General features: G+C 39.3%; 2 protein-coding genes across 5 annotated transcripts in view; both read left to right on the plus strand.

Annotated features, from left to right (window-relative positions):
• The first annotated feature begins 386 nt into the window (after nucleotides 1-386).
• On the plus strand, nucleotides 387-11,608 carry LOC141441566 (uncharacterized). Of its 4 annotated transcripts, none has more exons than XM_074106336.1 (15): nucleotides 387-597; nucleotides 1,108-1,140; nucleotides 1,749-1,941; nucleotides 2,464-2,536; nucleotides 3,434-3,561; nucleotides 4,814-4,885; nucleotides 5,307-5,390; nucleotides 5,461-5,506; nucleotides 6,550-6,716; nucleotides 7,079-7,146; nucleotides 7,851-7,980; nucleotides 8,758-8,867; nucleotides 9,584-9,677; nucleotides 10,109-10,231; nucleotides 11,304-11,608. In XM_074106336.1, exons 1-15 carry the CDS (start codon nucleotides 460-462, stop codon nucleotides 11,339-11,341), a joined length of 1,497 nt encoding a protein of 498 aa, XP_073962437.1. In that variant the 5' UTR covers nucleotides 387-459; the 3' UTR covers nucleotides 11,342-11,608. The 4 variants fall into 4 exon arrangements, with proteins under 4 accessions (XP_073962437.1, XP_073962438.1, XP_073962439.1 ...); XM_074106337.1 differs by lacking the exon at nucleotides 11,304-11,608 and adding an exon at nucleotides 10,988-11,056; XM_074106338.1 differs by lacking the exon at nucleotides 1,108-1,140.
• A 3,370-nt stretch (nucleotides 11,609-14,978) lies between these two features.
• The window catches only part of LOC141441521 (GMP reductase 1-like), a 40,230-nt gene continuing 33,232 nt past the window's right edge, over nucleotides 14,979-21,976 (plus strand). Inside the window, exon 1 of the mRNA XM_074106286.1 lies at nucleotides 14,979-15,167. Within this exon, the coding sequence (XP_073962387.1) occupies nucleotides 15,081-15,167 (87 nt within the window). The 5' untranslated portion in view covers nucleotides 14,979-15,080. The remainder of the gene's footprint in view (nucleotides 15,168-21,976) is intronic.

Genomic DNA, 21,976 nt, shown 5'->3' on the forward strand with positions numbered 1-21,976 from the left:
GTATGTATTTTACACGTCTAATAAATGATGGGAATTATTTTGCGTTTCATTTTATCTCATGGTTTAACGTTTTGGCTTTTCTGCTTAGGATCGCTCTGTAGCTAGAGGTACTAAGGTATTGTGTAAAAACAATCAAATTATTTTGTAGCAGGAACGCCTCAGGTGAAATTCAAAATCCTAGGTCTAGTCCTTTTTCAAATGACTAACTAAGCGCTCGCCTTTGCTTTATTGGGGCTGCAGACATCTTCTGTCTCACTCACTTTTTGTGTAGAGATATTTAACCTTTTTGTTTTTATTTTCATATATGCATAATATAAATAACAATTGCATACTGGCTTTAATTTTGATTATCAACCATAACTACAACTTCTAGAAGAATAATCGCATTATACCTAACTGACATTCCGCTGTCATGAGATTTTGTAAAAACTTTACAAATTAAACTTTAAAAATTGCAAAATGAAAATAGAGTCTTTATTTCTCGTTTTTGCTACATTCTTTATCGATTATGTTGTCGGCAAAAGCGTGGTGCCCGTGCTCACTCTTGACCCAAACCAGAGAATATTGGCTGCTAACAAAACCGTTAGAAATCGGAAGGTATGTATGAAGCTTTGTACTAACTCTTGCCTCGCTTGTCTTAGTACTCCGTTGGCTCAAACTCCAGTGATTCGAGCTGGACACAAAAGCTGCCACTATTTTTTTTCTGCGTGAGTCCTTGCCACTCAGCTGTCTGGAGGTCTTGCATGCAAGTCTTTTACGATCATCGCGCCTATCTGTGAAGTACCTAGGAGTCCACCAATCGCTGGTCTCTACCTCGGCCTTATAGTCAAGCTAACGAAGCTGAACACAATCGCTATTTCTTCTTTCTTTTGATGTTTTACTTGAGCTTCGTTTATTTAATAAATTTTATACGTTGTTTACTTTGTGATTGCATTGATTAGCGCGTCGAGCCGAATAGTAAAAATGTCGGTATGTAAGTGTTAAGTAATGCCCGAATGTAATTGAATAGTCTTTGAAACTGCCACTCCCCACCGGCTGTCGGTTCTACGAGCTATGTCCCATGCTGCTTCATTGTATAACTCTTCTTTTTATTTCTTTTTATGTAAGAGGCAGGCAGACAAGCACGTGGGTCGGGACACGGTAAGTTACGCCCAAGACTACAGTAACAAAGGGATTGCACAAGGGTCAGTGCTGAGCCTAAGATGGGAAGCCACTTATATAATTCCTTAATATTCTTCTTGTCTTATCCTAAATGCCGAACCATAAGAGTGCAAGCAATGTTTCCTTAAAAGTAATAGGCACATAGCTCGTAGAATTAAATACCAACCGATGATATGGTATGTAAAATTCCTCATCTGGGACCATGAAGATTTGTCGCAATGGAAGGAAACGGATGTTATTTACCTAGTAGAATTACATAGTAGTTAAAATAGAAACTTCCACGTGATGAATACTGAAAGATTGTTTATAAGAACACGTAATTTATGTGACAGATAGAGACAAGAGTTATTTTTCTTCAATAAATTAAGACAGCATCACAAATAACAGTACGTTACGTAGTAGAAATAACAGTAATAAATTAGTAATAATAACAGATTTTACGTAAACACGAGGTTAAGAAGAATAGGTACTGAGGATGTAGCTATGCGTTTTTTACAAGTCTTTGTGGAAGGACTATGGATGAGAACTCTATAATCTATTAATCTATTAAAAAGAAGAGTTAAGGTTGACGTGAGCTTTGTTTTTAGTTCCTCCCATTTGTAATGCTGGTGAACAAGGATAGCGACACAAGCGAGTACTGGCGTGAGACGGAGATACTGTCTCTTGTCAAGAATAACGAGGAAGATATAGACTTTGAGCGGTGTGCGGAGACTCCGATAGGGTCCATCGTGCACTTTCCTAGTCGACGCACCTTGCGGCCTATTTGCAGAAGCAGGATTGGTAAGGATTTCTTCTTGGAGATAAGTTTGTTACCAGCTTAATGTGTAGGTTTAATGTAGAGCATGCATACTAAGAAGAGTTGTCTCCAAGGCACCCTGCTCCGCACTAGCTCTGTGGTAGAAAATAGGAGCGGTCACTCTAGCTGCGAGGATCACAGGAGGCGCCACAGAATTCAGAAGCGGTGTAAACAATTCCGCTCCACCTTGATCATTGGCTAGACCTGGCGCTGATCCTGCTAACGTGCTGAAAGTCACTTGTTAACGTAGATATACCTGCTTGTTCAACGTTAACCTGTACTTTTTAAGTTTTAAAATAATCGTACAAGCAAGGTCGATTAGTTGTTTTCGGTGGGGTTTTTTCATCGTGTGTCGCTTAGTTCGCAAACATGACGGAATAACACAAGTGCATTGGCACTTTAGCCATACATCTATTACGCTTACTACAAATTTATTTCCATGGAAGCACATACTCATCGGCTGTCTAAGTTTTGATAACTCGGCTAACGTTTATGTTTTTGTTCAGATTTTCAGCTGTGCCCGCAGTGCGCTCACTTCAGCAATAGTACGGAATGTGAGCTATTCCGCGATTCTTGCAAGTACAATGTCTTTTATTATGTTTATATAAGTAGGTTTATCCTCGTCATCCAAAGAGCTGATGAACCTCTTTATTCTTAAAGAAATATATTCGCTAAATTTCAAGTTTCTAGCTCCAGTGATTTAGGCTGCGCGTTGTCTGTCAGTCAGTCAAGTTAATCTTTTATACGTATGTATAAAACTCTTTTAGTTACGTCCTAAACACAGGTCTTGTGGAAACACATTTATGAACCTAGTAAGTAAACTAAATTACTTATGTTTGTCATCCTACAAAAAATGCACGTACTCGTAGGCCGTAGCGGCACGAGCGACAGCGTAGCCATTTCTTCGTTTCCAAATGAAACGTTCCTTATGTGTTTTTGGTAAGAAAGTAGTAAATATGCACTGGCACTTGAGGTATTCCATCTTAGGCCTCTAGGTTGGCAACGCATCTGCAATACACCTGGTGTTGCAGATGTTTATGGGCGGTGGTATTCTCTTACCATCAGGAGACCCACTTGCTCGTTTGCCTTCCTGTCGTATAAAAAAAAATTACAATGTGTTAGCTGATAGTGATACTCCACTAACAAGAGATCTTAAATACATAATGATGATGATTTACGTTGGGTACAGTCACCAGAATTTATATATCTGCCACAGCGGAGCGTGCAAAAATATCTGACACGTCCTTCCGGCCCTAGAAATAGAGTTGTATCAGAAATTTATGCACGCTTGTTGTGTCAGATATTGGTGCTGGTGACTGTACCACTCAGTGCGCGCGGTGAGCGACGCACATCATAGAGTTTGCGATAAATAAGCGACAGTCGCGCTATTCCGGACATCATAATATTTACTTATCAAATCTCGAATAGACACGTTGAGTGTAAGGTTTGTTTTTAATTCCATGAAACTTTTTCCAGTGAGAGACGCGTTTTGCCATCCGAGTACCACTCGTACTGCGACCGCAAGTACGGCAAGTGGCGAACCTTGTTTATACCGGCCGATTATGAGAAATGCCGGTGCTGCGACGAATGCATTTTCTATAGAGGTGAGAATTAGAATAGTCCTTCACGACCATTCAATATGGGCGAAGTAGACAAATTTCTAAGTGCTTTGTTCTGTATGTTATACGAGTACGTTCATTCACCAAGCACCCAAATACCTGATAGGCATACTCCGGGACCCAGCTATTATTTGAGTGGCAATTGCCATAATGTTAACATTATTGAAATGTCATAGGCAAACAGACCAAAGAGTATAAAAAAACAGACACTTGAGCTTGTCCTATTATCTATTCTATGACTTGTTGAGTTTAGTGCCTTCGTGTGTTAAAATAGAGTTTTTTGGAAATTTACTGCTAAAACATGGGCGAAACAATCAAAAGTGTGGTGCCACAGATTATTTTAACCATGATAGGCAAATTCAAACAAAAACAAGCAGAGAGGGAAGCCTAGTTCAAACAGAAAAAAGAGTAGGTATTTAGATGCGGTGACCGAATTTGTAGGTTAGTAGGCATGACAAAATATTTTGATACAAATATCCCTTTCAGAACTGGTCAACACAAATGTTTCACATGTGTTCACTTTTTCTCAAAAATATTCGTAATTAGCCTTTTTATGTTCAACATATTGTTTTAAATAATTACTTATTTTCCAATACACATGCGATAGACAGAGAAGCATAAAGTAGGCAAGATTCTTATGCCTAATCGTCACTTTTGTACGGCAGAGAAGCGTCTGTACTTGTACTATTACTTATTCTATGGTGATACTTGGTGATACCATCTGCAAATTTTTTGAATTTGCCGCGGTTTTGCAGGTGCATCTTTCATTAGCCGCTGTGGCAGATATGAATGCCGGTGAATGTACCTACATTACTGGAACACGATAAATTCATTGTTATGTCAAGAGCTGAAACATTTCTATGTGCCATAGCATAGCGGTGTGGATGAATATGTTAGACAACCCGGGGCAGCGTCGGCCCTGGGGTGGGCCAGAGGAGCGATCTAGGCGCCAAATGGCAAGGGGCGTCATTTTCCAGTTTCCAGTGCAATATAAAATTATGATGGTGCCTTTTGAGAGGCGCGGAAGCGGCGTAGACTATCTCGCTCTACCTAGATCAAGCTAGAGCCGGCGCTGCCTACTATACAATACAATACCTACAATATAGCAGTACAGAAAATACAGGTATAGGGAGATTTACCTAGGTAAGCAATAGGCGGCCTAAGCACCGTGTAGTTTTCTAAAAAACTAGTTAAAAAGGGCGGCAGAAATCACTGATGATTTATTCTTTATCAACAGAATTGGACCAATCCTGCATGCACGACGAATACGACGTCAACACTGAGGAGTTTCTACCAGCAACCACAATAGGTATGCACCTATAGAAGTCGGTGAAAGTAAAAACTCAAGTCCGAGCACTGAATCAGTGCTATGTCACTCTGTACTCCACTGCTATGTTTTGACAGGATAGAGTTCCATTCTCATTGGAAGTTGACATCCAAACTCTGACTGCTACTTAGTTGACGGTGGCCCGGATGGTAGGTGATAATAGCGGTTGTGAAACACGAGTGTAGGTTCTGTTAGCACACGGGGCCGAGTGCTGACTGGGAACTTGTGATATTTCCCTTTACCTTGAAGGTCTTGGTAAATTTCAAATGTAATTTCGCATCGTATTCCGAAAAACTTACAGGCGTGAGTTTGAATGCATGATCCACTGCTAGAGAAGCGAACAGATGAAACTGCTAGGCTATTATGGCTTTTTCTAGCTAGGTACTCAATCTTATTTCTGTAGATTTCAGAGCAGGCTGCAATCCTTACTGGGGTCACCCTGACCAGGAATCAATGGCCCTACGATGCGACAAGATTCTACGCAGATGTAAGTAGGCCTACTTTGGTAATGAAGCTTGACTTTTTAAATTAATATTAATTATTGTCTTATGTTTTAGGTGTCCCAGTTACAGTTCCAGTATTACCAAAAGAATCTTTAAATCTGTTAGTATCTGAAGATTTTACCAAATATTAGTACTAACTTTACCCCATATAGCATCAAAATGATGCATATACGCGTATAACATGGTATTTTCACCGGGTTAGCTGGAAAAGGGTTTCGTTAATCCTTCGAAATCTGCGTGTAAAAACGGCTTTTCCGCTCTTGGGTGGACAAGGTTTTTGAAATTCGAACATGGTGTTGAATCTAACCTTGTACCATGAAGTTCATTATTCGATCTTCGTGTCTACTGCGATGAACTCCCTCGTTCCTCGCTTAAAACTATTTTACATAACCAGCCCTGGTAGGGGCCAAACCAAATCCGTCAATCGTCAATTTGATTATCAGAAAATACTGGACGAGTATTTTTTCTTTTGTCACTCGAATACAAAACGACAAAGATGAAGCGCGCCACAGCAGGGCTACTACGAAACTCGAAACTCGAAGTTCGTGTCGTGTGCTCCCTCTCGCTCTCGTATTAAATAGTATAAGTGTCAGAGGGACCGCATGACACGAACTTCGAGTTTCGAGTTTCGGAGTAGCCCTGCTGACACTTATAAGTACTATTTAATACGAGAGCGAGAGACCGCACGACACGAACATCGAGTTTCGAGTTTCGTAGTAGCCCTGCAGTTCGGGAGTGGACGCCCGTGACGCCACACCGTGCGACTCCTTAGCACGCGGAGTCGCGGAACTGTAACAGTGTAACTGGCTACATCTTCATCATTTTTGCCAGGTACTGCGTTTTCGCAATGTAACGTTTGCCAACCTGTTTCATGTCGCAAACTTTGAAGCTGTAAATATTTCACGATATATTTCAGGGCCATCGTGAAGAACCCTTTAGGTTAGTAGGTTAGTTTTATAAAAATCCTGAAATATATACATAAAAAGTTGCGAAATGAAACAGGTTGCCAAACGTTATTCGCCGAAACATTCCTAAAACCATTTTTGTCTAATTGACAAAAGATAAAATACATGACCTATTTTCTGATTATCTAACTGGCGGGACTAATTAGAATTTTTTGAGACACTATCCTGTTATTAACAGACGCCGTACGTTCCGCTACGAGACTCCCACAGACTTGGACTGCCCGATCACCTGTCGCGGGTATTCCTGCCCTCTGGGGATGCTACAAGAGCACCACTGCTCCACCGGCGCGTTCCTTCCCAACAGGGAGCACTGTAACTGCTGCGGCCGCTGCAGCGCCTACTTTCGTCAGTATCACATCATCATCATCATTATAATCATTAAATGTCCCACTGAAGGGCACAGCTCTTTCTCATAATGAGAGGGCTTGGGCCGTAGTTCCCACGCGAAGTCAATGCGGATTATTCAGATGCGCAGGGAGCATTGTAAGTGCTGTGTCCGCTGCAACGTCTACTTTCGTTAATTCTTCACATTTATTAATATCAGCTACTGGAGTTCTTCTGGCCCTCAGAGCATCTTCCTGGTCAAGAGCCCTCTCTACTCTTATGAGTAGCTGTTTATGCTTTCAGATGAAAGGTATCAAATGGATTAACTGCCAAAATAATGTAAACGTTTTCTATTAAGTTGACATTACCTTTTTGTTTTTCAGAGCTGAGCCAAAAATGTGCTGAATTCAAGAAAACCGTTCACGTCGTGAACGGGAGTAAGGAAATTGAAGTAAGTTCAATACTACGGGGTCCAGTGGGTTTTTAACCCCCGACGCAAAAAGAGGGGTGTTATAAGTTTGACCGCTATGTGTGTCTGTCTGAGGCACCGTAGCTCTTAAACGAGTAAACCGATTTGAGTGCGGTTTTTTTATTTGAAAGCAGGTTTTTTAAAGATGGTTCTTAGACATGTTTCATCAAAATCGGTTAAGCCGTTTTTAAGATATTGAACTTTGAAGTGACAAAGTTGGGGGTTTTCCAACTTGTTGTTGGTTAGGTTAGGTCATCGTACAAAATATTTTTCGCAGATGACTCATTTCCCAACTATGGACGACCGGTTTTTTTTCTGAAAATTCTAACTATTCAGAATATATTTGAGAACTATCCTGTAAAATCCTAACGGTTAGGTTAGTTTTATAACAGTTCTGAAGTACTTACAGTTTCTATAAAAAAATCGTCCATATGAAACATTAGGCGAGGTGAATCATTTGGGAAACAATTTTCCGGTGAAAAATTAGAGAACCCAAAATTACATATCAGAGCCCAATTGTATAACAAAGTACAAGCTAATACTGTTAGTTTCAGAAATAAAGAAGGTAGGAGAAATCGAGAGAGAATACGAGATATGAGAATGAATGATGAATGACAGCGGTTGATATCCAAAGCCTTAATAAAACAAGAAATGCTGAAAATCTGTTTATTCGTGTTCATAATTAGGTAGAAGAGGAGCTGATGGAGCCAGGCTGTGACGACGGGCTGGTCTGCAGACAAGGCACCTGCCAGGATATCCATACTGTCCATACTTCGGTGCGGTCGAAGAGGGACGAAGCGCCTGCTCCTGCTAATGGTAAGATCTGAGTATCCTGGTAGCATGGTCATAGGATAAGTTCCGAAGTAGATAGGGTTTTTTTAAAAATAGCCGCCGACCAGCGAATTTTGAGAACGGGACAATGAGCAACAACGCATAAAGGCAACCCGATAAATTGGCAACATTGCTCCGACAAACATGAAAATGTTAATGATAATTCAGGGGAACTCCCTACAAGTTTTGAATTTGTTTCGATTTTGTTGCCATGATTGAGTAGTATTGCCACTGGTAAAATTATACTTTGGAAGTGGGAAAATTTATGGTAGGTTCGCCTACTACTTTTTAACGCTTACACCACTGCCTGGTCGGTCATCCAAACTATTTATATGCTTACACCAATTTTCAAGCTGTTAGAACTACTACAGATGGGTCAAATATGAGTATAGCTTCTAAGTTTTGATCAAAGACTGGAACAGGTGAAATAAAAAGAATGTAATATACGAGATAATTCGAGGTTGTCCTGTACCACTACAATGAGTTTACAGTAACCGTACTCGATAGCGACAGCGTAAATTATTTGTATGGAGCATTGTACAACGCCTCTACAAATAATTTACGCCGTCGCTATCCAGTACAGTCACTGTAAACTCATGGGAGTGGAGTGGTACAGTTGTTTTAGTTTTAATGTATTTTTCTGTTGAGCCGAATTTTGGCAAATAAATTATTCCTACTCTTATAGTCATATTAGGTATTAATCCCTTCCATCATAGTGAGCGATCGATGGTTTAGAAAACTGTACAAACAACTTTACTATAGAACCCTGCAAACGGGAGATGAAGAAGTTCAAAAAGAAGTACGGAGAAGAGGGTCATCTTCATTACGAGGCGCCACAATGCACTCCCCTCTGGCTTTATGCACCTGTTCAGGTACCTACGGGCCATTTGTCTTTTAGTCTTGTCCATTCAAAAGCACCAACATGTCGGACACAATAAAGCATGCACCTACAACTTTACATAATGAACCCCCTTGCAAAAAAATAGGGCACCTATGGTTTTTCAGATTTTTAGGCATTGAAGCTTAGAAAGGAAGCTTTTTTTTGCAAGGGGGTTTATAATATATTTCTACGGCCGGTAAGAAATGTCAGATTTTTTTTGCATGCTCCGCTGTGACAGTTATTAATGCAGGTGCGAATCGACTCTGTCATTATAAGATAATATCTATTTTCTGTCCTGAGGACTTGCACATAGCTATATTATAACGAAATTAAGTTATTGGTTCTCAAGCCATAACGTAGCTGGTATATGCAGTCAAGTATAGTGTGTGACATCACACGCAAACTGTAGGTATGTGGTGTGCCCTGCCCTGCGACCTGCCCAATAAGCATAACTATCACACCGAACGGAACCGGTACCAAATGATGTTCAGAGTGATGCTTATTTTATCTGTGCTGGTGTGTGTTTTATTTATGTATGGCACGGCATAATGCGGCAGTGGTATGTTTTAGTTGAGATATACTCGCATTGCTTTCACATGTTTAGTAGCCAGCTATTACTGTTAGGTTAGGTACAGCGGCTGTCAGCAGCGAGTGTCGGGTCTCCTACGTAGCAATTATTGTGTAATCTGTGGTAGTGTTGATCGACAGTGCCGTCGCTTCGTGTGCTACTGCGCCCTAGAGGATGGCACAGCCATTGAGGGCATCAAGGTGCCTAGAGTCGAAGTCTCCAACATGAACTGCGGTAATGAAAAATATTTTACAAAGTATCTTCAATTTTTCTGGGATATTTCAGCAAGTTGGCTTCGATTGACTGAACAGCCGGATTTTAGCCGGCGATAGTCCGGCACTGACGGGATCTTCCTTTCCCAGTCGTCCATAACGGATTTTCCTCGGCTGCACGCCCACATATCCTATAAAGAACCTTAAATAGATTAAAAACACGCAAACAAAAGCAAGAAGCGTCTTTGGCCCTTCCGGCGACACAACCTGAAAAAAAACCTTAGTTTAATCTACTCGTAAGGTAGAGGTGAGACGTATTACTGGAATATATTTTTGGAAATTGACGCCAAAGGGCGTTCCCTTCTTTTCGCGTTCCGTTCCCGTCTTTCAGCGTACGGGTATTTAAAAGTACGGCGACTCGACTATAACATTCTAAAGTTGCATCAAATGCAGATTGCGCCCGCGAGAAGTGCCGCACCGGCTCGGACGTCGAGTGCGACGGGTACGGCAACTACAAGGATGCCACCTTCACGCCGCACATCGACGAGTGGAGCGATGAGATCCAGCAAGAAAACGGTACCGAAACTTATACCCCATCCAGACTCTCCACGAGGCTACACGAGGGAACACGAGTGCGATAATGAGGACGGTGCGCTCGTGTCCCCTCGTCTTCCCTCGCCTCGCTCCGCTTTGTGTCGGTTTTTCGGGCGCGAGTCAAAGGAGAGGAAAGTAGACGTAGCGGGCAACTGAATAAATCGAGAGTGTGGATGGCTAGCATTCTTGCAGCCTCCACTCGCCGAGACTCGTGCCGAGAGCCTCCAGGAGGAGCCTCGCGAGAGTCTGGATGGGGCATTAGAGTAGAGCGAGATTATCTACACCTCCGCGCTGCTAAAGGCACAATAATTTAATTTTGCACTGGAAGCTGGAAAACGGCGCCCTTTGCACATCTGGCGCCGAGAGCCGCATTTCTTACTCTACCCCAGAGCTGGCACTAGTACCTACTGAGTGTGTAAAGTAAAGACGGTATCAGAGGGGCTACTACGAAATTCGAAAATCGAAGTTTGTATCGTACCGTCCCTCTCACTCTCATTTTAATTAATACAAGCGTCAGCGGGACGGCAAGACACGAAGTTCGAATTTCGCTTTTCGTGGTAAAGGGTCAGATGGCTCTCATATCTCGCGTTCGAATCTCGCTACCACCATCTTACTCGTTAATCCTACCGCCAAGCAGCAGTGCTTGCACTGTTGTGTTCCGGTGAGGAGAGTAAGAAATGAAATTGCCGGTGAAATTACTGGCACAAGAGGCATTTTATCTTAGCCCTCTATTTCTAGGTTGGTAACGCACCTGCAATCCCTCTGGTGTTGCGGGTGTCCATGGACAGTGGTGATCACTTACGATCAGGTGACCCATGTGCTCATTAACCTTAATTTGACATAAAAAATATATTAATAATCAATAATTTCATGCAAAATTCACACAGCTTAGCTGGGATGACATAAAAAAACCGGCCAAATGCAAGTCGGAGTATAATGAATGAATATAAATAAATAAATAAATAAATTTAACTGACATACTAAATAGAATATTATTATTTTTTATAACTAAAGTTATTATACAATAAACCAGTTTTTTCTTTGTTCTAAACAGGTTCGATCAAGAAGTCGGATAAGGCGCAGAAGTTGTAATATTTAAGACTTACGCTTATAATAACGTCTTGTACTTAATATTTATTTGTAATTATTTATTTATTATAGCGGAATCATTTTACGTTGTTCCCTGTGACGTTAACGTTGATCATTGTAACGTAGTCGAAAATTCGATAATGTTTAACGGTACACTGCAAAAAAAAAAATTACGAAGGTTAACGTGCGTCATACAAGATCATTGTAAAATGACGTGTAACCGCTTTCTTTGCTAGTAACAAACTTTAATAAATCCTTATAAAATGTGAACTTGGTTTGATATAAGTATTTGTTACAGGATGGCTCAGGCCTGAAATATCCGTTTTCCTAAAATGTATTTTTCGCAAAATGTCAGCTTTTCAGAATGTCAACACGTCTTTTGCATAATGTCAGCTACTCAAAATGTCAGCTATTTAAAATTGCCTGTCTCCAAGAATGACAGTTTTTGTATAATGTTCGCTTTTCAGAAAGTGCTTATTCTCAAAATGTCTGCAACCTCAAAATATCCGCCTTCTTATTACGTTGGCATTCCAGAAAAGTCTTATTCCCAAAATGTCTCCAATCATGGTCTTCAAATTTCATCTAAATCGGTGCAGCGGTTTAGCCGTGAAAGAGTAACAGACAGACAGACTGAGTACTTTCGCCACAGCCCTAACAGTACCTAGAATGTAATTTAGTACCTACGTGAACTTTAGGTACAGTGGATAAAGTTGCAAAATCTTAGCATGCTTCTAAACTCAATAAAAACCAATTTAGAAACTTACAAACTGGGTCAGTGAACCGACCACAAAAAAACTAAAATCATACACAAAGCTTTTATTTAATTATTAAATAATACATTTCTTCCACTTTCCGCTGGCATTGCTATACAATCAAATCCATTCTATCTATTATTTTAATGTAGAGCGTCTTACAAAAGTGAAAAATCCTTCAGATGAATCACGATCAGAACATTAAACAAACTTGCAATTTTGATACTGCGGTGTCACTTATATCTTATATCTGAGTCAATAAGATTAAAATTTGGATATTACACTCTACGCATGCGCGCTGCGTTTTAAACAGCTGATGTTATATCAATAAGCGACAAGTGAGCGACAAACTCTACCGAAGCGAAGGAAAAATTTAACTAACGCACTTTGTACATATTAGAGGTCATGTCAAATGTCACTGTTTTTGGGTGAGCCACGCGGGTTTTTTTTATATATAATTAGAAAATGTTATATGAATCTTTTGCAATACCTGAAATTAATTATGGCAAATATGCTTTACGGGGCAATGAATGTCCGTGTTTTGTTGAGACAGTTTTGTCTTTCGGAAACCTTTGTATTCCCTTTTTAACCGACTTCAAAAAAGGAGGAGGTTCTATGTTCCAATGTTTGTATTTTTTTATGAATGTTCACCGATTACTCGGTCGATTGTAGACCGATTTTTAAAATTCTTTTCTTATTCGATAGAGTATTCTTTTAAGGTGGTCCCATTGTCACCAAGTCAAGATCTGATGATGGAATCCTAGGGAAATCGAGGGCAAACCTCAAATTTTATAGGCACACCTATGGCGATTTTGGCATTTTAAGCATAAAGATAAGCATTTAAGTACATTCAGAAAGTATCATTTGGTAAACTGGACCTGATGAAGAAGACCGTAGATGACCAATGGAACTCGTCAAAGCTAAGTAATGCTCGCTCGATTATAAGTGTTCATGATTTACCTAGATAAACGACTAAGAAAAATCATTCTTTTGAACTGATCTGATGCTGAAGCCGAAAGGTAGGCAACGGAACTCTGTTATAAAACAACGTAACTAATCCGTGTTTGGGCTTAATGGAATCGTGGTGAGATGTTCTTTGGCTACAAATCACTAAAAAGTGAGAAATAAAGAAATTTTTTTAACAAAAAAGTAAAACCGAATCCAAAAAAATAAAAAAGTGACAAAAAATGGAACCAACTACAAAACCTTTGAAAATATTTTTCTAAGTACCTACTGCTCGAAGCTCGAAGTCGGTGTCTCAGCACGTATGTAGCACCCATAGTATGTAGGTGAGGTAGACGACTATTGTCCCATTCCTGCTGGCTCGTGGTGAGTCACCGACTTCGAGTATAGTAGGTACCTAGAACAATATTTTCAAGGGTTTTGTAGTCGGTTCCATTTTTTGTTATTTTTTTATTTTTTTGGAGTCGGTGTTAAGTACTTTTTTGTTATTTTCGCACAAAACACGCAACACTGTGGCATGCTCGATATTTTTATGGTAAAGTTTTACCCCCTTATTCATAAAACTTAACAAGCCTATGTTAACTAACAAATGCTTTGTCCCTTTCTAACAAGTACAAATGTCGAAGTGACAGATAAGGACAAACGAATTTTAGCGGCATTTTAACTAAAATAGGTTTGATTGTCGTTTATGAATAAGGGGGTTAAGGTATTAAATATGATTTAAATGTAAATTTTGTTTTCACGCCCGTAATAACAAACCGTCTGTAACAAACTAACCACTATATTATACTATTTGAGGCAGGACCTTTGTCTACAGTGGCGCCAACTAGTGAGCGCGAAAACGGTAACCCTCATTGTTAGACGACAGCGGCGCAGATACTGGTATTGGTAAACTTGTAATGATGCAAATCAGAAGTTTTTTTATATTGATAAAATTGGAGTACGCAAGAGAAATTGCGGTTTTTTGTAAAATAACCTTCACCTAGCGGCTGAAAGCGGTATTTCGGTCTCGCTGCTGCGCCCTTGTGACGTCACCCCACTCGCAAAGAAGTGTTGCCAGGCTATTGAAAAGTCATGAAATATGAGGGTTTTCATTACTTTTTGACGTAAATAATTGGTTTGACGATATGGTATTATTTGTTTTGTGATTTATGTTCACATAAGGCCTAGTGCACGAAATTCAGTAAATGCACTGCATACGTCAAACTTGTCATAGCAAATTTTAACTGACTATACACTTCAAATTACGATAATAGTCCATAAATTCAAAATTCAAAAATTCTAATCATTTATAAAATAGTAAATAGGCCGCAATGGGCACTTTTACACGTCATTTTTTAAACTACCAGCGCTTTCGGAAAGACCATCATTGCCAAGAAGAATGCGCCGCAAGAAACTTGGCAGATAAAATAAAATAATTACAAATAAAATACTTAAAAACTACAGTATACAATTAAATGAAAAAAATAAAAATAAAATAATAATACAGGGATGTATGGGTTACAAAACTAAACACTAACTATATCTACTTTCAGTGGAAGTGTAGACTACTTCCACAGTAATAAATTGAAAAAAAAATCCACGCCACGCCTCTTGGAGTCTTGAAATCTTAATTTCACGTAATAGGTATTACTTTATGGTACTTACAGTATGTTAGTCTGTAAAATATTCACTGTATGGTCCATGTTGCCTAAAGTAAATGCATTTATAAATACTAATTTGATAATACTAAAAAATACAGAGAAATTGTAGGCGTCCCCTAAACATGTGTTTGGAAATCCTTCGTTAAACATATTTAATTAAGCAGTACAAATGTATTATAAACAAAACAGGGATACCGCTGCTAAAAATAATTATGCTTCATAACTTTTCCTAAGTTTTCCTCATTTTCCACCGGCAATTTCTACACCGCATCTGGCTGGCAACCCAGTCGTCAGACAGTCGATACCGCGCGCGGGAAGAGGCGTGCTCGTGTCCCCGGCCAACCAAAACATTCGCCGCAAAAATATTAAGTTAAATCATCAACAATGCCTAATATTATTAACGAAGTTAAGTTAGACTTTAAGGATGTACTCCTCAGACCCAAGAGGAGCACACTTCGCAGTAGAAACGACGTAAGTGGAACACTTTTTACCTTTTTTTTCTCTAAAATGCGGCTGTAAAGATCAAGGTTGGAGAGTTTTCAGTATCTCGTGATGTAACTTTTTGCGCTGATTTGCAGTTTTAAATTTGGAACGATTTATTTATTTAGCCTAGTTTTTTCAGCCAGCTATTTCAAATTAACTTTTTTAAAGAAAGAGTTTTGTTTATTTTTGTGTTCTCGATCGAACAAGGTTCCTGCAACTGCACTCTTGAGACAAAAGGATAATTTCCACTTGATTCATGGAACTACGAAAATGTTTTAATTATAAGTGAACTCTATTAGTCATTCACTTCTAGTTCACTTCCGTAATCCTATGAATAAACGAGGAATACTCGTCTATTAAGTAAGATGCGAGATTGTATAAAATACAATTTTGTTACGATGTACTAGTAAATAATGGTTTGCCAGCATATTTGGTCGGAAAAGTTCTTGTTTATCCTGATTTCTCAACTAGCTTACTGTAGTTTACTGAAGCTTATTGAGAAAGCAACAAATACGAATTTAAATATCCGTAATTTTCCTATTTATTTAATAGACGGATTTAGTTTAAAAAATGTTCTTTTTTTGTCAAATCAAGGGTTATTTGAATTGAATTAAATATGAGGTTGTAAAAAAAGTCAACTGTCGAACACATTATTATGTTGGTTCTAAAGTGGTTCTAAACATACGTATACACAATTATCGATTATTAGGAAAACGACCTTGTCGTAATAAGTCGTAAGTATAAAATAAATATTGAAATTGCCTTCAAAGAGTCGTTATAATTTTAAATTACAACCACTGTCGACAGTTATTACAGGTATAACAGTTACATATGCATGGCTTTTTTTTTATAATTCTAGTACCTACAGAAATTCAGATGAATTACTGACTTAGCAAAATATACGTATATATTTTTAAATAACTAAGAAATTCGAAAATAAAATAAACTAACCTAAAGTAACTTAAAAAGGCTGTTGGGTTGTTTGAGGTACCTATTCAGTTATTTAATTAACACCTTGTGTACATACATACACCCTTACTTATCTCTGGGATTCTCTATCTATCCATCGTCGTCCCTTTGATTGTGTTTGTGGGTGTAAAAATCATTAAAAAAGACCTTTCTTATATGTTCAGAGGTTCGCGTGATTCTTGAGCATTAGGAATACTAATCAATGAATTTGTCTCTACTTTGAGAGATATTAGCTTTCAGTGAACAACCAGAAAGGGGAGGCAGATAGAGTTAAAGACATTTATAGTTTCAAGTTGATAAAGTAAATGCATAAATGGGTCCATATCGCCTGGCATCATTATGGTCTGTGCCGGAGGAGGGCCTCTTAGATGGTGTTTTCTTTTTATAGTTAGGTATATTTATGTAGTTTTTATTAATTTTGTTTCCTATCATATTATTGTATCTTGTGTTGTGAATAAATATGGATAATAAACAATTGATGTTTTAATATTTGTCATCATAGGTATTTTTTCCATCTAATCACCAACGCCCTTGAGTAATCCATACCTACTAATATTATAAATGCGAAAGTGTGTGTGTTTGCATGTTTGTCCGTCTTTCACGTCGAAACGGAGCAACGGACCAACGTAATTTTTGGCGTAGAGATAGTTTATGGGCCAGAGAGTGACAGGCTAATTTTTATCCCAGAAAAATGCACAGTTCCCGAGGGAACAGCGCGCGATAACCGAATTCGACGCGGGCAAAGCCACTTTTTTCTCTGAATGCATTAATTGTTCAAAATTGTTATAATTTTATAAAACAAACCTAACCTAACCGAAGTGTATTGTTCTACAGTATATGGCCGTTAAAAAATCCGAAAATTTTACGGTATCGACGGGAAAAATTATACGACTAGATACGCAATCTAAATAAATATTTCAACTAAATATTGTTTATTTATTTATTAATACAAACAAAGCGCCACTAAAACATTTAAATTAAATTGAAAATACCTCATGCAATAAATCAACTTAAAAAATAACCTTACCAATAAAAATTGGAAAACCCCCGACTTTATCACTTCAAAGTTTAATATCTCAAAAACGGCTAAACCGATTTTAATGAAACATGTCTAAGAACCATCGCTAGAAAACCTGCTTTCAAATATTAAAAACGCATTCAAATCAGTCCACCCGTTTAAGAGCTACGGTGCCACAGACAGACACACACACACACACATAGCGGACAAACTTATAACACCCCTCTTTTTGCGTCGGGGATTAAAAAGGGTGCTGAATTGTCTGTGAATTTCAGTATATTAATAAATTAAAATATTGTATACCGTACTAGCAAATAATAGTATTGCGATTCTGTCACACAATTCGACCATTTCGTTTCGATTCACATTCGACTTCGCAAATTAAATAAAAGCTCGTAATAAATGGGATAAAAAATAAATGATCCATCTTTGGGCCACCTTGATGTCTTAGCCTTAGCCAGTGTTGCCAACTCCTAGAAACTCGAGTCGCTAAACTCAAAATCAAAAGTCGCTAGAAAGTCGCTTAAATTAATTCCACCATGAGCGAGCGGACTCAGGACTTTGTCTGGGAGAGACACAAGACGCCACTGGTGGTCTGAAAGGTTGGGATACGACAAAACAAAAACAACTTATATTAGAAGATTTCCGAATGCACTGAAAGTGTTTTTTTTTTATTGCTAAAGCTAGAGCATAAACGAATAGAGCTTTAATTAAATAAAGTTTGAATTTTGCACGCAAGCGCGTTTGTCGCTTTCCATATAGATCTCTTGGCACTAAATAATTCTTTTTGTCGTCGAGTTGTCAAAAAATGTATCCACTATTGGTCGTAGAACTGTTTAAATTTGTATTCCAAGTCGCCAGATAAGTCGCTAAACCATTTTTGTCGTCAAAACTTTTTTTGGTCGCTAAGACAAAAGCAAAAGTCGTCAGTTCTAGCAACAAAGTCGCTAAATTGGCAACACTGCTTCAAAAAGAAACCAAAGGTCAATCCTAAATAGCTAGTGACGTGTAATAGGTTCCGATTTTCGACGTTCGCCTTGGAGGCGTCAATCCGGAAGCGTACCGTTAATAACCGGTTTTTTTCGGCCATCTCCTTGGCTTTCAGTTATAGTGTGATGTCTAGACTGACTACAATTATATAATAGGTGGTTAGTTAAAAAAAATATGGCTGTGTCCATTGGACGACAATTTGGTCAGAGTTTAGTGAGTTTTGTCGTTGTTTGTAAGGTTTAAAAATCTAGAAAACGAAATACGAAAGGTAACGGTGGATGAACGATGACAATTAAAAGTTATCCATAGAAAATCTCCATTAGTAAGTATGTCAATATTTTTCGATACAGGATGTCCGAAATAACAGTGTACAGTCAAATGCAAAAATATAATACAGCCATAGCGTCAAAATATGTATACAGCGACGTTATGCTTAGAGGCATAAAGGTGTATAGATATGTTTTTGACGTATAATTATATTTATGCCCTTGACCGTACCTAGAAACTTCATAATAAAAAAGAAGATTGACTTGACATTGGTTTTCGCTGTACTAACTGTTATTCTTATTAGTTCTGTCAATGAGTCCATTATTAGTGCAATTAGCATCGATCGTCAGATGTTCACTAGCTCCACGCTCCCACCGGCAGTTACTCACCACTTTTAGTACAGTCACCAGCATTAATATCTGCCACAGCGGAACGTGCAAAAATATCTGACACGTCCTTCCGGCCCTAGAAATAGAGTCGTATCAGATATTTATGCACGCTTGTTGTGTCAGATATTGGTGCTGGTGACTGTACAATGTAGTTCATAATGGTTTTCCATTGTATTTTATCGGAAAAGTTCTAACGCCTTTCCTTCCTTTTGCATGCACAGAGAATGATCCTTAACATAACTATAATAGACCTTGACATCTTTTATAGATGATTTATGTAGCATCACAACACTTGCGCTCGTGACTGAATAGGCCGATTCGGGATAGGCCCTGCTAGGCTACTACGAAACTCGAAACTCGAAGTTCGTGTCGTGCGGTCCCTCTGACACTTATACTATTTAATACGAGAGCGAGAGGGCCGCTCAATTTATATGGAACACGAACAGCGCCTCTAGCGGAACTTTCCTTTTCATACAAATTGAGATTTTAACGCGAACGCGATCGAGACGTATTTTGTAACCGAAAACTTACACTAAGGGCACTGTACCTACTACGAAGTGCGAAACTCGAACTTCGTATCTTGCCTGACGCTTTTATTTAACACGAGAGTGAGAGGCACGGTACGATACGAACTTCGATTTACGAATTTCGTAGTAGCCCCCCTAGATCCCCCCTCACACACGCGACAAGTAAGCTCACCCCCAGATGGTCGGGGGTTGGTGGCCTGCACGTGACTTCATATTAGATAGTTAGAACTAACGTTTCTAAGAACGCGCATTGATGTAAATACAGGATGTACGATAGCATTGTTCGTATAGCTGAAACTAGGCATTCCTGTATGTAGCACAGTCAACCATTATAGTCTACAATGTAGGTACTGTATAATATAGGCGTCAGAAGTTATAATGTTTTAAAAAGTCTGTGTCTGTGTGTGTGTGTTTTAAGTTGTCTGGTTTTTCTGTGCATCCATGTCTCAGTTTGTATTTTCGATATGGTTTCACGGAATACCCGTAAAAGTAACAAATTTGGAGTTGAAATAAAAAATACAAAAAGACTCCAAAAAAACAATCATAGTTTTAAAAAGTATTGGGCATGTTACTTCGAAATCGACAGCGACACGTCGAGATAATTTGAGCAAAATTTATTTTAAGCTATGATTAGTCCCGAGCTCGAGTGACATTTTAGGCTGCGTTTACACCAGAGAAACTCTCTTTGATTTGATGATCGGGGAAAAACCGCCTCGAGAGCGATCACGGCGTATCGCGTATCAAATCATATAACTTCGCATCGTGATATAGTATCAAAACACGTCCATACTTCCCGATCTTGATACGCGCATCCGATCGCGAGTGTGCGGGGTATATAATATCAACATCGAGCCCCAGCGATCAGAAGGCCTACTCCGAAACTCGAAGTTCGTATCGTACCGTCCCTCTCGCTCTCGTATTAAATTGTATAAGTGTCAGAGGGACCGCACGACACGAACTTCGAGTTTCGGGTTTCGTAGTAGCCCTGCAGATACGGCGCGCCGCATGATCGCGCTGTTTTTGCTTGCGTCCACACTAGCGATCTTGATACGCGTCGGTGCAACGCGACGGAGATACGATACGACAAAATGATACAAATGTGGACGCAACTTAAAGTGAACATTTTCATTAGGCAACGCGGCAACCGTAGTACGAGAGAGCGAATTAGGTATGCCTTTGGATGCATCACTTTAGAGAATGTAGGTACCATCAGCCAAATATATGGTCTACCACCCTAAAGTTGATAATCGTTATTGCACGTCATAAAACAATAATGCCAATAGTCGTGTCAGTCAACTTGAAAGTTCGACTTAAGCGACATGTTCATTTGATAGGAACTTGTTTAAAAATTGATAGACCACTTATTTGGCTGATGGTACACAACATCATAACATTGCTATCCAGTGATAGTCATATAAAAAATTATGGCAATCCGGTGGAAATCCAGCTAAATATTAGCTTAGGCTGTGCAGACTTATTATTTCTGTATTGTAAGAACCGAATGAAAAGAGCAGGCGGGTCACCTGCCGGAAAGTAGGTACCTAATCATTAATGTGTAGGTAGATTGTTTGCTGATCAGGCATTATTGCCGATCCTAGGAAAATTCCGTATTACATTCTAGTCTTCTGGTAATAGAATTGTCAGGTCTGTGACCGGCTTTACGGCGCCTTGCAGTGCTACATTATATCAACGGCAATTTCCTCGAACGACGATAACCGTCCTGCAACCTATCACGTGCATACGACCGGAACGATGTCTCGTGTAGTGTGACACGCGCCAGCTTATCGCCGCACAGCAGGGCTACTACGAAACTTGAAACTCGAAGTTCGTGTCGTGCGGTCCCTCCGACACTTATATTATTTAATACGAGAGCGAGAGGGACGGTACGATACGAACTTCGAGTTTCGAGTTTCGTAGTAGCCTTGCTGACACTTATACTATCGAGAGCGAGAGGGACGGCACGACACGAACTTCGAGTTTCGAGTTTCGTATAGCCCTGCCCCTGCGCCTGAAGAGCAAAATTGGAACCTCGTATCTTGCCGTCCCGATGACGCTTATATTATTTATACTAGCTTAAGCCCGCGACTTCGTCTGCGCGGATCTAGGTTATCGCGCGGTGGCGCCTCTACCGGAATAAAAGGTATCCTATGTTGATCCTTGGGGTTCAAAATATCTATATACCAAATTTCATCAAAATCGGTTCAGTGGTTTCGACGTGAAAGCGTAACAGACAGACAGACAGACAGACAGAGTTACTTTCGCATTTATAATATTAAGTAGGGATGAGAATGAGGGCTATCGCGAATGAATTCGCCGCTAGAGGCGCTAGTGTAGCGTGAGGTCTCCGAAATGTCAAATCTCATAGTTTTTGGGTGAGCTACGCGGGTTTATTTATAATTAGAATAATTTTGTGAATATTTTGCATTACCTGAAATTAATTATGGCAATTATGCGTTACGGGGCAATGAATGTCTGTGTTTTGAGACAGTTTTGTCTTTCGGAAACTTTTGTCCTCCCTTTTTTTCCGAACAAACGGGACTAAGCAACACTGTGGTTGCTCGATATTTTTATGGTACGGTTTTAAGGTGTATTAAATATGATTTTAATCTAAACTTTGTTTTAACGCCCGTAATAACA

Source organism: Choristoneura fumiferana, chromosome 24 (genome assembly GCF_025370935.1).
Source record: "Choristoneura fumiferana chromosome 24, NRCan_CFum_1, whole genome shotgun sequence".
In the NCBI taxonomy this organism is placed as follows: Eukaryota; Metazoa; Arthropoda; class Insecta; order Lepidoptera; family Tortricidae; genus Choristoneura; species Choristoneura fumiferana.

Coding starts and splice junctions, on each gene's coding strand:
- LOC141441566 (XM_074106336.1), top strand. CDS start 460: ATGAAAATAGAGTCTTTATTTCTCGTTTTTGCTACATTCTTTATCGAT. Junction 3,562..4,813: donor CGAATGCATTTTCTATAGAG/GTGAGAATTAGA, acceptor CTTTATCAACAG/AATTGGACCAATCCTGCATG. Junction 7,981..8,757: donor AGCGCCTGCTCCTGCTAATG/GTAAGATCTGAG, acceptor ACTTTACTATAG/AACCCTGCAAACGGGAGATG.